This window comes from Naegleria fowleri (assembly GCF_008403515.1).
Source record: "Naegleria fowleri strain ATCC 30894 chromosome Unknown tig63, whole genome shotgun sequence".
Classification (NCBI taxonomy): Eukaryota; Heterolobosea; class Eutetramitea; order Acrasida; family Naegleriidae; genus Naegleria; species Naegleria fowleri.
In genome coordinates, this window is record NW_025407995.1 from 142,937 (window position 1) to 155,114 (window position 12,178).

General features: G+C 37.3%; 5 protein-coding genes across 5 annotated transcripts; 2 read left to right on the forward strand and 3 right to left on the reverse strand.

The window, feature by feature from the left end:
- Positions 1 to 360: 360 nt before the first annotated feature.
- Positions 361 to 2,788, reverse strand: FDP41_008691 (uncharacterized protein; the record flags this gene model as incomplete). The annotated part of the gene is made up of 2 exons (XM_044712572.1): positions 361 to 1,682; positions 1,747 to 2,788. 2 exons carry the CDS (start codon positions 2,786 to 2,788, stop codon positions 361 to 363), a joined length of 2,364 nt encoding a protein of 787 aa, XP_044557740.1.
- Positions 2,789 to 3,493: 705 nt separating this feature from the next.
- Positions 3,494 to 5,284, reverse strand: FDP41_008692 (uncharacterized protein; the record flags this gene model as incomplete). Its single annotated transcript, XM_044712573.1, has 1 exon — positions 3,494 to 5,284. One exon carries the CDS (start codon positions 5,282 to 5,284, stop codon positions 3,494 to 3,496), a length of 1,791 nt encoding a protein of 596 aa, XP_044557741.1.
- Positions 5,285 to 6,128: 844 nt separating this feature from the next.
- Positions 6,129 to 8,933, forward strand: FDP41_008693 (uncharacterized protein; the record flags this gene model as incomplete). The annotated part of the gene is made up of 3 exons (XM_044712574.1): positions 6,129 to 7,038; positions 7,151 to 7,607; positions 7,760 to 8,933. The coding sequence occupies 3 exons, from the start codon at positions 6,129 to 6,131 to the stop codon at positions 8,931 to 8,933; spliced, it is 2,541 nt and encodes an 846-aa protein (XP_044557742.1).
- Positions 8,934 to 9,140: 207 nt separating this feature from the next.
- Positions 9,141 to 9,869, reverse strand: FDP41_008694 (uncharacterized protein; the record flags this gene model as incomplete). The annotated part of the gene is made up of 1 exon (XM_044712575.1): positions 9,141 to 9,869. The coding sequence occupies one exon, from the start codon at positions 9,867 to 9,869 to the stop codon at positions 9,141 to 9,143; it is 729 nt and encodes a 242-aa protein (XP_044557743.1).
- Positions 9,870 to 10,026: 157 nt separating this feature from the next.
- On the forward strand, positions 10,027 to 12,176 carry FDP41_008695 (uncharacterized protein; the record flags this gene model as incomplete). The annotated part of the gene is made up of 3 exons (XM_044712576.1): positions 10,027 to 11,622; positions 11,694 to 11,962; positions 12,038 to 12,176. The coding sequence occupies 3 exons, from the start codon at positions 10,027 to 10,029 to the stop codon at positions 12,174 to 12,176; spliced, it is 2,004 nt and encodes a 667-aa protein (XP_044557744.1).
- Positions 12,177 to 12,178: the final 2 nt, after the last annotated feature.

Below are 12,178 nucleotides of genomic sequence, written 5' to 3' on the forward strand. Positions count from 1 at the left end.
TGATGGTGATAAAGTTTCCATGTTTGGGTTCTTGTAAGACACTCAATGTTGTTGCATCACAGGTATTATTTCGCATAACAATTCCTCAGGAGCTGAGTGAAAGAATTGTGAAAGTGGTTGTTGCATTCGTTGAAGTTCTTTTATTGTTCATTTTCTGTGTCAAAATTCTCAAGAACAAAAAGATATTCATAGTTATGGAACTTGAACTCCAATCAATTTGCGTAAAGGTTGCAAGCATGTTGTACATTTAAGGTTAGTCATAATTGGGAGTAAATCAGCCAATTTGACAAGTAAGTTATCCATTGTTTAGGTGAGAGCGACCATGAATTAGTCAGGGTGACAAACACACATGGCACTGATCTACTTGCTTGATTTCTTTATCTTGTTTTTGAACAGAGACATCAAGGATTGTTTTTCAGTTGTTTCAGTAAGGTCAAGAGCTGCTCCAGTACCAGAGACAGACCTGTCATGAATCCACTTATCCGCTGCAGCTTGAAGACTTTCTTTGATGTTTTTCCATTCAGTTTTCTTGACATCTTGTGTAGCAACCATGTCAAACACAGTCTTTCCACTATTATCTTTTTGCATGAGGAAATGATATAGTGATTGTGATTTTGCATATTGAACTTTGTCGGCAAGATACAGGAAATTCTGTTCAAGCCAAACAAACAGCCATTCGAATCCATTGGACCATGCCAAAAAGTCTTCAGGTTTTTTAGAGAGCATTTTGATGGCAAAATCAATACTCAAATGAAGAATGGTTCTTCCATCTCGATCCTTGTCGAGAGCCAAGCTCGTCAGCAATTTGCGTTTTTCTGCATTCTTCATAGAGCTCTCAAACAAATATCGACAAATGGTTTTAAATGAATCCACATCATTAAATGCAACAGCTTGCATGAGTATGTTGTTTCCAAATGCGTTCTTCATTAAAAGTGCTTTCTCAAAAATTTCGGTTCCAAATAATTGTTCTCCATTCATCAGAACATGCTTTAAGAATAAAAAGTACTTGTTGTTGTTGGTAAGACTGGTAGCAGTATTTGTAAAGACAAGACTGCTTTGTCTTCTCTCTGAATATGTTTTTCTCTCAGTTAGTTCAAGAAAGTTTGATGATGAATTCGAAGAGTGAGTATTAATGGATCTGTAATCTCTGAGACAAGCAAACAAGGCGTGTTCTTCTCTTTGATTCTTTTTGAATATTAATCTTGGCATTGCTTTGATAATATATTCGCTCACTTGTACCTCACAATCTCGGAAGGAGCTATGAAGTAAACTTTCTCCCAGCACACCAATACCGACTGTAATATCCAATTTCGCTCCAAATAATTGTAACATATCGGCCAATTCCAAGTCCTTTCGTTTCAAAGCGAGAACGATTGGTAAATTTCCATATGGGTCAATTAAGAAATTAAGTTGTTTCTCTTGAACTACAGGTTGACTGCACAAAAATGCGCAGGTATCAAGTGTTTTCTGTCCAAGATCGTTTCCAGCGACAGAATAATAGAGCGGAGTCATTCCTTGCTTATCTTGGAGATTCCACAGCTTCTTTTGTCTAGAAATACACTTATTTGAATGTTGTATTTCCATGGAATCTGATGATGGAGTGGATGGGCTTTGTGGGCATGTTTCATCACAGCAACAATCCAATAACCAGTGTAAAATGTCAACATGATTATATTTTGCAGCTAAATGAACAATAGAACAATTAGAATGATTCGGAAATGTTAATTGAGTGACAAAATCAATGACGTGAGTTCCAAGCACACGTTCTCTTGGTGATTTTCTCGCGTTGAATTTTTGGTTCAGGGGTAAAGGTAGCTTGTAAGTTAGATGCTGATTCTTCTTCACTACTTAAGGGGGATGGATTCTTTTGAGGGATTTGAAATAATGAAGGTGTGACATCTTCGGATGTTGATGGTGAGAGGTCTCTTTTTGGCTTTAAAGACTTTGGAGGAACAGGAGGAGGAGCAAGGAGGTTCGAACGTGACAACGATTCGGTCCCACCTAAACTTGCTGTGCCAGATCTGGATGAAGTGTCGCTACTCCGTAAAGGTTGTCTTACTATTGGTTTAGCAATTTTAGAAATTACGGGATTTTGAAAGGCAAGCACTCGACTGGCAACTAGAGATTTTCGTATTGGTTTTTCTGTGGTGGTGTCAACTTTTTCCAATCGGTCAAGTACATTGGTGCTTTGCGAAGTAGGAATTGACTCCTTGAATAATTGATCATCGGCACTTGGAGAGGAGGAAGAGGAAGAGCTTGTGGTGGGAGAAGAAGCATTAACGGGAGGTTTTGGTGGAAGTTTTTTGTGGGCATATCTTGGGATTCTTACTTGTTGTGATATTCTCAGTAAGTAATCATCGACAAATTCCACTGTGCAAGTCAGTCGTTGCGAATCAACTTGGTCTTCAATTTCGAGGAGACGCAACAGATCATATCTCTGTTGCCTTTCTTTGACAACCGACGAGTCATCAACCTCAGGTTCGTTCACAGATGATGAGGAGGGTGGTTTTGAAGCTGTTGGAACTGATCCTGGAGGTGAGTAACTTGATGATTGAGAGCTTGTCGTTGGGGATGTTGATGTGAGAGTACTTGTGCTACTGGCATTTTCAAAATTGTCTTCGTCTGAATATGGAGGAGGCGGTGGTTTTCGATTAGCCAACGATGGACGTTTAATTGTCGAAGTGTTTTCAGTCGATTTAGAGTTCTGTGAGTTTGGAGTCGTGTTGTTGTTATTGTTGTTACTCGTAGTGACCGATTGGTATTTTCTCGAAGTGTCCATACAGAGCATATTCGAAGAATAATCCAAAGAAGGAATTGAAGATGTATTGGGAAATTTGATGATAGATATACAATAACAACAAGAGGGCTTGATAGGTTATTGTATGGGATGAGCAAGAAGGTGGACGAAGAGAGGTGGAACGGAATGATGATGGAATGTCAAGGTTTTCTTTCTTGTGGAGTGGAAGACTGATCTTGATCGCAGCATAAAATGACAACGACTCTGCTTTGTGCCTCAAAATGCATATAACCTATCAACAACACAAAAATGGTGTTAAATCAGGCAAGAAGGAACGTAAAGGTGACAAGTCCAGATGTGTGAAACGGTTTTCTTCTGTGGCAGAGATGATGATATTCTGGGCAGCAACAGATCCGAATATGTGTAATGATTTGGATTTTCTTGTTCTGGTCTCGGGATGACCTGACGTCCGAGTTAACAAGCGCTTCCTGCGTGGTGTTGTTGAAGGTGTTTTTTCTTCGTCAAAGAAATGTGTGGATGGTTGCTTGACGTAGAGGCCGTTTCCAACCTGTGTTGTTTCGAGTGCTTAAAGCAGCCTTGCAGTGATGTGGATGTTTGTGGTTCACCCGAGTGTGGCCTTCCAGATGTGTTTTTCACATCGAAGGAACACTGCTGCCATCCATTTTCATCAGGCAAAAAAAATTTTCATGGATTTGTGACGATTGTTACGGGATATCTATGGACAAAATTCTCGAATCAATGAACGATTCGTTCAGCAGCTTTGCGTTCAAATCTTTCAAAAAAGGGTTGCATGAAAGCCTCTAAAGATATCTCGACAGGCAGGCCTTGCTTTTGTTTAAGATATCTTTGAATGAGCAAATCTTGTTGTATTTCGTTTGAGGTGCATGCATGTTTGATGGCACGAATCATTAGGTTTTTGGGTGTATGCTCCGTTTCAATGAATTCAATCACATTAGTCTTGTATCCAGCAATTTCCAATAGTTGACATCTGAGACTGTCAGTGTAGAGAGAACAAAATCTTTCACTCAGTGAGCCGTGTTTCAACAGTGGAAACAATAAGTGGTCTTCGGGCAAGTTCTTGACATGTTTGAGTTGTTGATAGACTTCGTGATGACAACAGGGAACGGCAATGATGCACTTTGCAGCCCACCGAACGCTTTGAGCAAGAGCCTTATCAGTTGCTGTATTGCATGCATGAAGAGAAACAACAACGTCCACCTGAGAGGTTTTGTCTTGTCTTTGATCAAAAAAGTGTGGCGAGAGCTCAAACGAATGAATGTCACCCACTACAAATTTCAATTGTTGTTGCATGTCATATTTAACAGCAAGTGCGTTGCATTTCTCTATAACATCTTCTTTGAGATCGAGTCCAATAATTTGAAAGTTTTCAATTTTTAGTATTTCTTTCAAGTAATGATGAAGAGAAAACGTAAGATATGATTTTCCACATCCAAAATCAACAATACGTAATGTGTCTTTCTGCTCAATGACACTCATTGGAATCGTATCCTTGAAGATTTCTAAAAAGTGATTCATTTGTTTGAATTTGTGAAATTTTGGTGCAAGCACTTTGCCAGACTCAGGATGAATAATGCCAAGATCAACAAGGAATGGTATTCTTTTCCCCTCTTCCAGAATGTAATGCTTTTTTCTGTTGTGTTCACGTTCAATGATTACTAACGATGTTGCTTCTTGGTCAAGAGTGCATGAATTAACCTCTTCTATGTATGTCACCATTTTGACACTCTCAATCCTAGTTGTCTTTTCAGCACTACTATTTGAGCTAGTATATTTCAATATCATTTGTACATTGTGTCCAGAGGGTGTTTGAATTAGTACTTGTTGATATCCATTCGTGATCAGAAGGTCTTTAATTTTTGTGAATGCCTCAACTGCTGATGGAATATTTTGATGAGTGGCCTTTTTATCCTTATGAAATAGAGTGAGTTGGTAATGCAATGGTGATGGTGACGATGTTGATGAATTACAATTTTTGCTGTTTTTCTTTTCTTTCAATAATTGTATGGGTCTCACCTGAACCTTGTTGATCATTAATTGCTTCGTTGGAAGTTGCTGTTCATCATCGGAATTTGTGGTGGTGTGAGAAGGAATTTCTATGGAAGGCTTACTGAGCGTAACCTTTACAAACACTTCCTCAAGTTTTGAATTGGGTGAGAAATAGTCCTCAAGCTTGTTCCAAAACATGATTTCATCAAGCTTTGTTTTTAAATGTTTGTTTGATGATGGTATTAGAAGAGAGTCTTGTTGTTGGGCTACATTTTCATTCATTCCGTTGTTGGAATTCTGTAAAAGAAGATGACGGGAATGATAAGCACGAAATAATTCAATTTCCGAAAAGTCTTTTTTCATCATGATCAAGTAAAGTTTTCCAAAATTCTTGCTGGTATTAATACATGAAGAACGAGCATTATTCTTTAAAAGTTGTGCTGTGGTGAATAATGAAAGCTTGTTCTTGGATGTTTTGGTGGAGTTGATCCATGTTGTCGTTGCACATAATTTCAACATTTTTTTTATCACTGTCCATGCGTTTATTTGTTCGAAAATTCAAACATAATTTCAACATTTTTTCTTGTTTCGAGTTCTCTTTGAACAACACAAAAGAAACAACGACAACAACACCTTCATCACCATTTCAATTCGGAAACAATAAAATCTTAATTGGACGCATCGAGAAGATTTTATTGTTTCCGAATTGAAAACCAAACATTTTGTTGTTTTGGATGATTTCCTTTCCTTCTCAGAGATGAACAACAAGGAACAATACATGTAATTATTGATAGTCGTTTTCAGAGCAAAAAACCCATAAACTACCCTAAAGAGGAGGATAAATTCTTCTTCCATCGTTATATTTGCACCTTACGAGAGAGAAACGAACTGATCCGAGAGGAATCTTATGTGGAAGATGACGAAACTGGACAGGTTCTCTCCATAAGTACAAATCCTTCTATACCTTACAATTAACTCGAGTGGAACATAATCCTCACTCGGAAGATCAAGATGGCCTTTCCATAAAGCAAGAATTGTTTCAATTTGTGGAGAAATTGGGAACTAGTTTTCAGAAATTACTCTTTGATAAAATCTTGCACGCATTTTAGATAGGGAGAGATATAATGTACGCCAATCCTCTCACCCTTTTCTTTTCTTTTTTGGCAATTACTTTATTTGTATAAGCACAAACCGAATTAAGATACTGAGGGAGAGATGATGACCGGATCACATCAGAGATGATCGGAGTTGTTTGTCAGCCTTTACATAAAGAGAGAGAAATACCAAGTTATTGATGAGATTCGTTATTTCAAAGCAATCTCTCAAAAAAACAAACCTTCTGTAAACTGAATCTGAGGTCATGATGGTGAAGAAGAATGTTATTGTTCCTCACGGCGACAACGTCAACACCAGGTCTAACACTTCTCTCGACCATTCCAAGTATGGTGAACAAGAAGAAGAAGAAGAAGAACAGTCTCTTCTCCTTTCCTCGAACGATCCTTCATCTCGAAGGATATCCATCAAGTGTAGCATAATCTTATTAATGTCCCTTGTGGTGTTTGCGAGTGTGATTGTATTGTCTGCCGTTTGGATCTCAAGTTTACTCCCTTCCAATATTCGGTGGAGTAATATGGAACGTGATAATGAATTTCGTGAGATTATCAATTCGGTGTCAAGAACTATTGTGGATTTGACACATTCTCATTATGTCATGAGAGGACAAGTCTTGAAACTTTTAGACTTTTCAAATGCAAGTCAAATTGAACAGGTGACGTATCAAACCTATGTGACAGAAGATTTGCAAAATAATGGACTCGTGCAAACTGTTTACATTGGAGACGATCAATATAATGGACTTGGAATTTACCATGATCCAGCTGAGGGACCTTGTTTATTTAATTACACTGCCAATGACCGACAAGAGTTTTACTATTGTGATCCTGATTTCGAGTTGTATGACTATTGCAAAAGAAACAACACACCAGACTTGGTGTTGGGTCCGTTTGACGTCTCTAGTTTAGTTGACACTTGTAACGACAATCCCAAGAAACAAATATTTGCAGAAACTTATGTGGATGTGACGACTCCAAATTATGATACATTCATCACACTACTTTATTGCTTTTCAATGAATAATAAGACTCGATTCAATTACTATTTGGCATTTGATTTCACTGTTGCAAGTTTCTCGAATTTCTTGGTTCAAGCAACTCAAAAAGTGCATGGATCAAAAAGTTTCATTATTGAAACAGAGACCAACTATGTGGTTGCAAGTAAGTATTTCTTGAACACTTGTTGTCCACTAACCACCACCATGACTCTAATTGTTCATACCATCATGACTTTTCACCATGACTTACAATTTTCGACAAACATTTCGAACAGTTGATGATCCAACGATTAAAGTGGCCATCCCTCTTTCAGATGACACGGTGGAAAGAAAAACAATTAAAACTCTCAACGAAGACAGAACACGCGAAGTGGTAAATTTTGTCTTTGCACACGCACAAGATAATATCAGCAATATTGAGTGCAACCAGATTCAAACCTTTGAAGATGGTTTTGATTATATTTCTCTGTACAGGATGTGTACGGAAACTAAAATTGATTGGTTATTCGTAATGGCCATTCCCAAATGGAATTATTTAGGTACCATTGTTATTGGTGTGGTGTCTTCGCTGTGTGGAGCCATCCTTATTGTCTTGCTTTCCATTTTCTTATCTATTGCGATATCCATGAAAATTGTGAAACCCTTTTACAATCTGATCGATCAATTTACAGCCATTTCGAGAATGGATCTCGAAGGTATTGAGGTGAAGCCAAGCAAATTTTACGAAGTCAGGTAAGGAATTCACAAGTTGTAAAGCAACAAGAATAACAACACAAAACGCTCATATTTAATCTTTTTCACATATGTTTGGTTACATTCAAATATTCACATTATTGACACTATGGTGGCGGTGTGCTTGGATACACTAAATACAAAAATCACAGAGAATTGCAAAAACAATTTCTAGACATGACTCACATGATCAAACTTTATCGTGCTTTCATTCCAACTCATTTGTTGCAACAATTGGACAAGAAGAATGCAGAGGAAGAACCTTTTACAACCTCTGATCATCATCATCATCAAACAGAAAACAACAAGAAACAACAGCAACAACAACAACAACTATCGACCCATTCCTCAACTAAATCTTCCGTGTCATCTGTTTCGTTGTCAAGTAGTCGCTCCACACAAAATACTTCTGTCCAAAAGCAGCATCATTCACGAAATCCTTTAAACATGTTCTCCTTGTACTTGGAAAAGAAAAAAGTGACTCTCCTCCACATGGTATTCGATGGTTTCTCAGATGTTCTTTCAAGAATGGAAAATCCAAATGATTGTATTCACATGTTGTCCGATGTGTTTGATCAGGTCCATACAATATCGAAAATCACTGGAGGATTGCTTGGTCACTTTGAAAACGACTCCTTCATGATGTCTTTTAATTCTTCCATTCAGCATGCAAATCATCAAGAAAAGGGTGTTTTGGCTTCAAAACTATTACTGGAAAGAATAGAGTCTCTCAAAACCAAGAAATGGTTGTCCCATATGAAGAATGATGAACTATTGACCTTAATAGAAGCCTTAAAAATTAGAATTGCACTCACTCAACAGGAATGCCTTGTAGGAAATGTGGGAACTCGTGACCTCAAGACCTTTAGTATTATTTCAAGTGCAAAATATAATTTAGAGGCCATGGTTAAAAAAGCTCATCAATTAGATATTTCAATCATAGTTAGTGAGGGCATTCAACACAAAACCCACTGCCAATATCATTCACGTTATGTGGGAGATATTCATTTAGTTTCTGACCATGAGTATTCATCCATGCACTTGGGAAGAAGTGAAAACATTCCACAAAAATTGTATGAAATTGGTGATAGTACAAACCAAGAAGCAGATGAATGGATGTACGAGTTGGAAAATCAAAAGAAAAAGCAAAAGTGGCAAAAGTACAATCAAGCCTGTCAATTATTGTTTGAAAAACAATACCATTCTGCTTTAAATCTGTTTCTAGAGTTCAGTAATGAAAATCAAGGAAACGACAAACCATGCTTGGAAATGATTGAACTCTGTCAACATCATATTCACAAAGCTCCGTTTTCCACCATGAGATAAGAGTTCATGAAATTTCCCTATAAAGACTCGTTTGAGATTACACGGCATGGTTGAATTGGGTTGATTGAGAGACACTAGAAAGTTCATTCTCTTGTTTATTATTATTATTTTGTGATCAAATAAGGAGTATCTTTTGGAAGGTAGGTAATGTTCTTGGAATTGGCAAGAGTACTAGCAATTTCCTTACTGGCTTCAATCTTTCTCAGCTCAATGAGTCCAGAACCGGATTGTTGCATGGCTTTGAGAAATCATTTCAGCTGCCTTAGCTTCACCTTCTGCCAAAATAATTGCTGCATCCTTTTCATATCTCGACTTTTCGACAATAAAGGCCTGTCTTTCAGCCTCTTGTTCAGCAACTTGCTTCATTTCGACGGCTCTTGTAAATTCCTTACTGAAACTTAAATCAGTAATGGAAACATCCACCAAATCAATATGGAATTTCTGTAAGGCTCTATCTCGGACCATCTTTTGAATTTCCTTTGAAATTTGTTCTCTTCGTTGAATAATCTCCTCGGCCTTGTATCGAGCAATCACAGCTTTCATCACTTCATTACCCACCGATGGAAGAATACGTTCATCATAATCTCCTCCCAACTCTTTATAGATCAATGGGAGTTTTTCAATAATAGGGCGATGTAAAACTCTCAATGTAATATTCACTGTTTGTAAATCTTTGGTTCCGGTCTTGGTTGAAATTTCTCTTGGACGAATTCGTGTATCAAAGAAGATGGGTTTCTGAATGATGGGAATTTTGAAGTGTGTGCCTTCTCCGGCCACATAATCATCACGAATTCCTCCTCCGACATAATCCATCAAAATTGCTCTCTCTCCTCCGTCGACTGTATACAAGCAAGACAATCCGAGAGCAAGCACACCAGTTCCGGCAAAGGTTGCTGCCGTCATGAATTTGAGAGCTTTATCGAGAGCGTGTGCCATTGTGTGTGATGATGATGAACACGAAACTTATTTTTTTTTGGTTGTTTAAAAAAATAGCAATTTTGATTGAATGAAGCCACCAGATGCTCGGAATTTTCAATAATTATTAATGTATTTCAATTAAAAAAGAATTATTAATGTATTGATCATCTTTACTATGAATCAACATCATGTTCTAAGGAAACGACAAGAAGGTCTTCAAGATAATTATACTCCGATGGATGATCATGATGCAACAATGATGGACTCTTCCCGATGGGTTCATGTACTGAGTATTCATTTGAAACAGGCTTTATGGTATGGGACATTTGTCCTAAATGATCCCTCTCATCATCATCGGAATAGCCATGGAAACCGTATTTATTACAAAGATAATCTCCATGATGTTAAAGAAAGGCAACAACAGGTTTCAAAGACGAATTGTTGCAACAAAATGATGAGAATAGCCTTGAATTTAATCGACGAGTGCCATGAGAGAATTGTGGAACTCCTTTCCAAGAAGTACACAATAATTAATAATTTCTTGATGGATGGCAAATTATTGAAAAGAAAATTTGGAAAATTAGTGTTTGAATTTTATGCCATCACCAAGATGACACCTACAAGAAAATTAAATTTACTCATGAAATGGTTCTATTCTTTTACGAAACAAGTACTTACACCATTGAGGATATTGCATGTTGTGATTTTGAATTCCATTCATAATTTTGAAATGAAGAGAAGTAAATCTCACGAAGAGACATTTTTAATCATGAGCCCTACTGAGAAGACTTCCCTACTCTTGACCATTACTCCTTGCATTGAAAAGATTTCTAATCATGTGCAGGTTCTGCAGACATGGTGGAGACACCTCTTATATTCGTTCAAGCAGTTTAGGAAATATTCATCCTTCTTGGAGAGAATTCAATTGATACTCTCCTTTAAGATAGTGAGCACTTTGCTACAACAACACAAACAATGCAACCCATATTTGAAATATTTAATTTCTGTGTGTGAGAATAATCCTGATCACTATTGGACCATTAAAAATTTGGAAGAGACAAATGATGCCAATGATATTACAGACAGATTCATTCAACAGTTTATCAAATTCTCGAAAGTTTATAGAGCCAGTCATATTTCTATACATGTTGCCCAAAAGTTAGTGAAGGAGCTTTTTCAACACCTGCACGATCAATCAAAGGAGAATGAAACGGAGAATGGCCATTCGGTTTATAATTATTTCAATCTGTGCCTAAATTCCATTCGATCCGTTGCATACAACTGCAAAAATCATTTTCTGAACAGAATACACCCAACAAATGACGAACAAGCTCTAAAAGATCGATTTCATAAGTCATATTTATACAGTTCATATACCGTATGGAAGAAAATCAGTCAAATTCAAAATTCATTCAGTGACGATTTGTATTCTCATCCATTTTGGAATGATATTTCTTCGCACTTTGGGACTATACTGCTCTATAGCGGCACTCCTCTCATTTTGTGCTTAGCACTGGAATTTTTGATCTTTAAATCTGTGATCTCGAGTTGCAATAATTTGCATGATTCAATAACGCACCAAGGGAACATTTACGACATAGTTGAAGGATGCCTCACATTTTCGATGGAAATTATTGCTTGGCTAAATCAAGAAATGAATGCCACCCATGAAACTGATGTTACCACCAATGATGTCATTGTTGACAAAATACGAAATTTAATTGGTCATTTCCTACAATTAGATTATGCGAAAATTTACAATTCTATTCTGGTATGTTGCAAGAAACAAATATGTACGTATTGTTGATCACCACTACCTCGTCTGTTCATTCATTATTTCAGGATTTACTTTTGCACCACACATTCGCCGCCTATTTTCTCATTCAAAAATTTGAGGGCCATGGAAGGAGAGTGCTTTTCAAACAAACCATTCTCGAAAACTTCCCACTGAAACACTTGTCTGATTTTCTTAATGGAAGCACAGAAAGAGGACATCATTATCGCAAACAAATGGATGAACTCAGACACACGTTAAACCATGTCACGAATCATCACAAAAATGAGCAACATTTACTTTCTACCTTAATGTTTATTGCCAAATCATTCAGAAGGTGAGTAGCCTTTTCGTGAGTTGCAGAGAAAATTATAATATCGTCACCGTTTGTGACACCATTCATTTGAAACAGCTGTTCATCGGACCATCCACTTGCTGTGTGTTTCTTTTCAATATTGAGTTCCCCTCTTCAGAAATATCTGGAAACGAACAGCGAACAACGAGGCTTGATATCTCTTTGTGAAATTATTTCCTCCAATGTTTTGGAGTAATT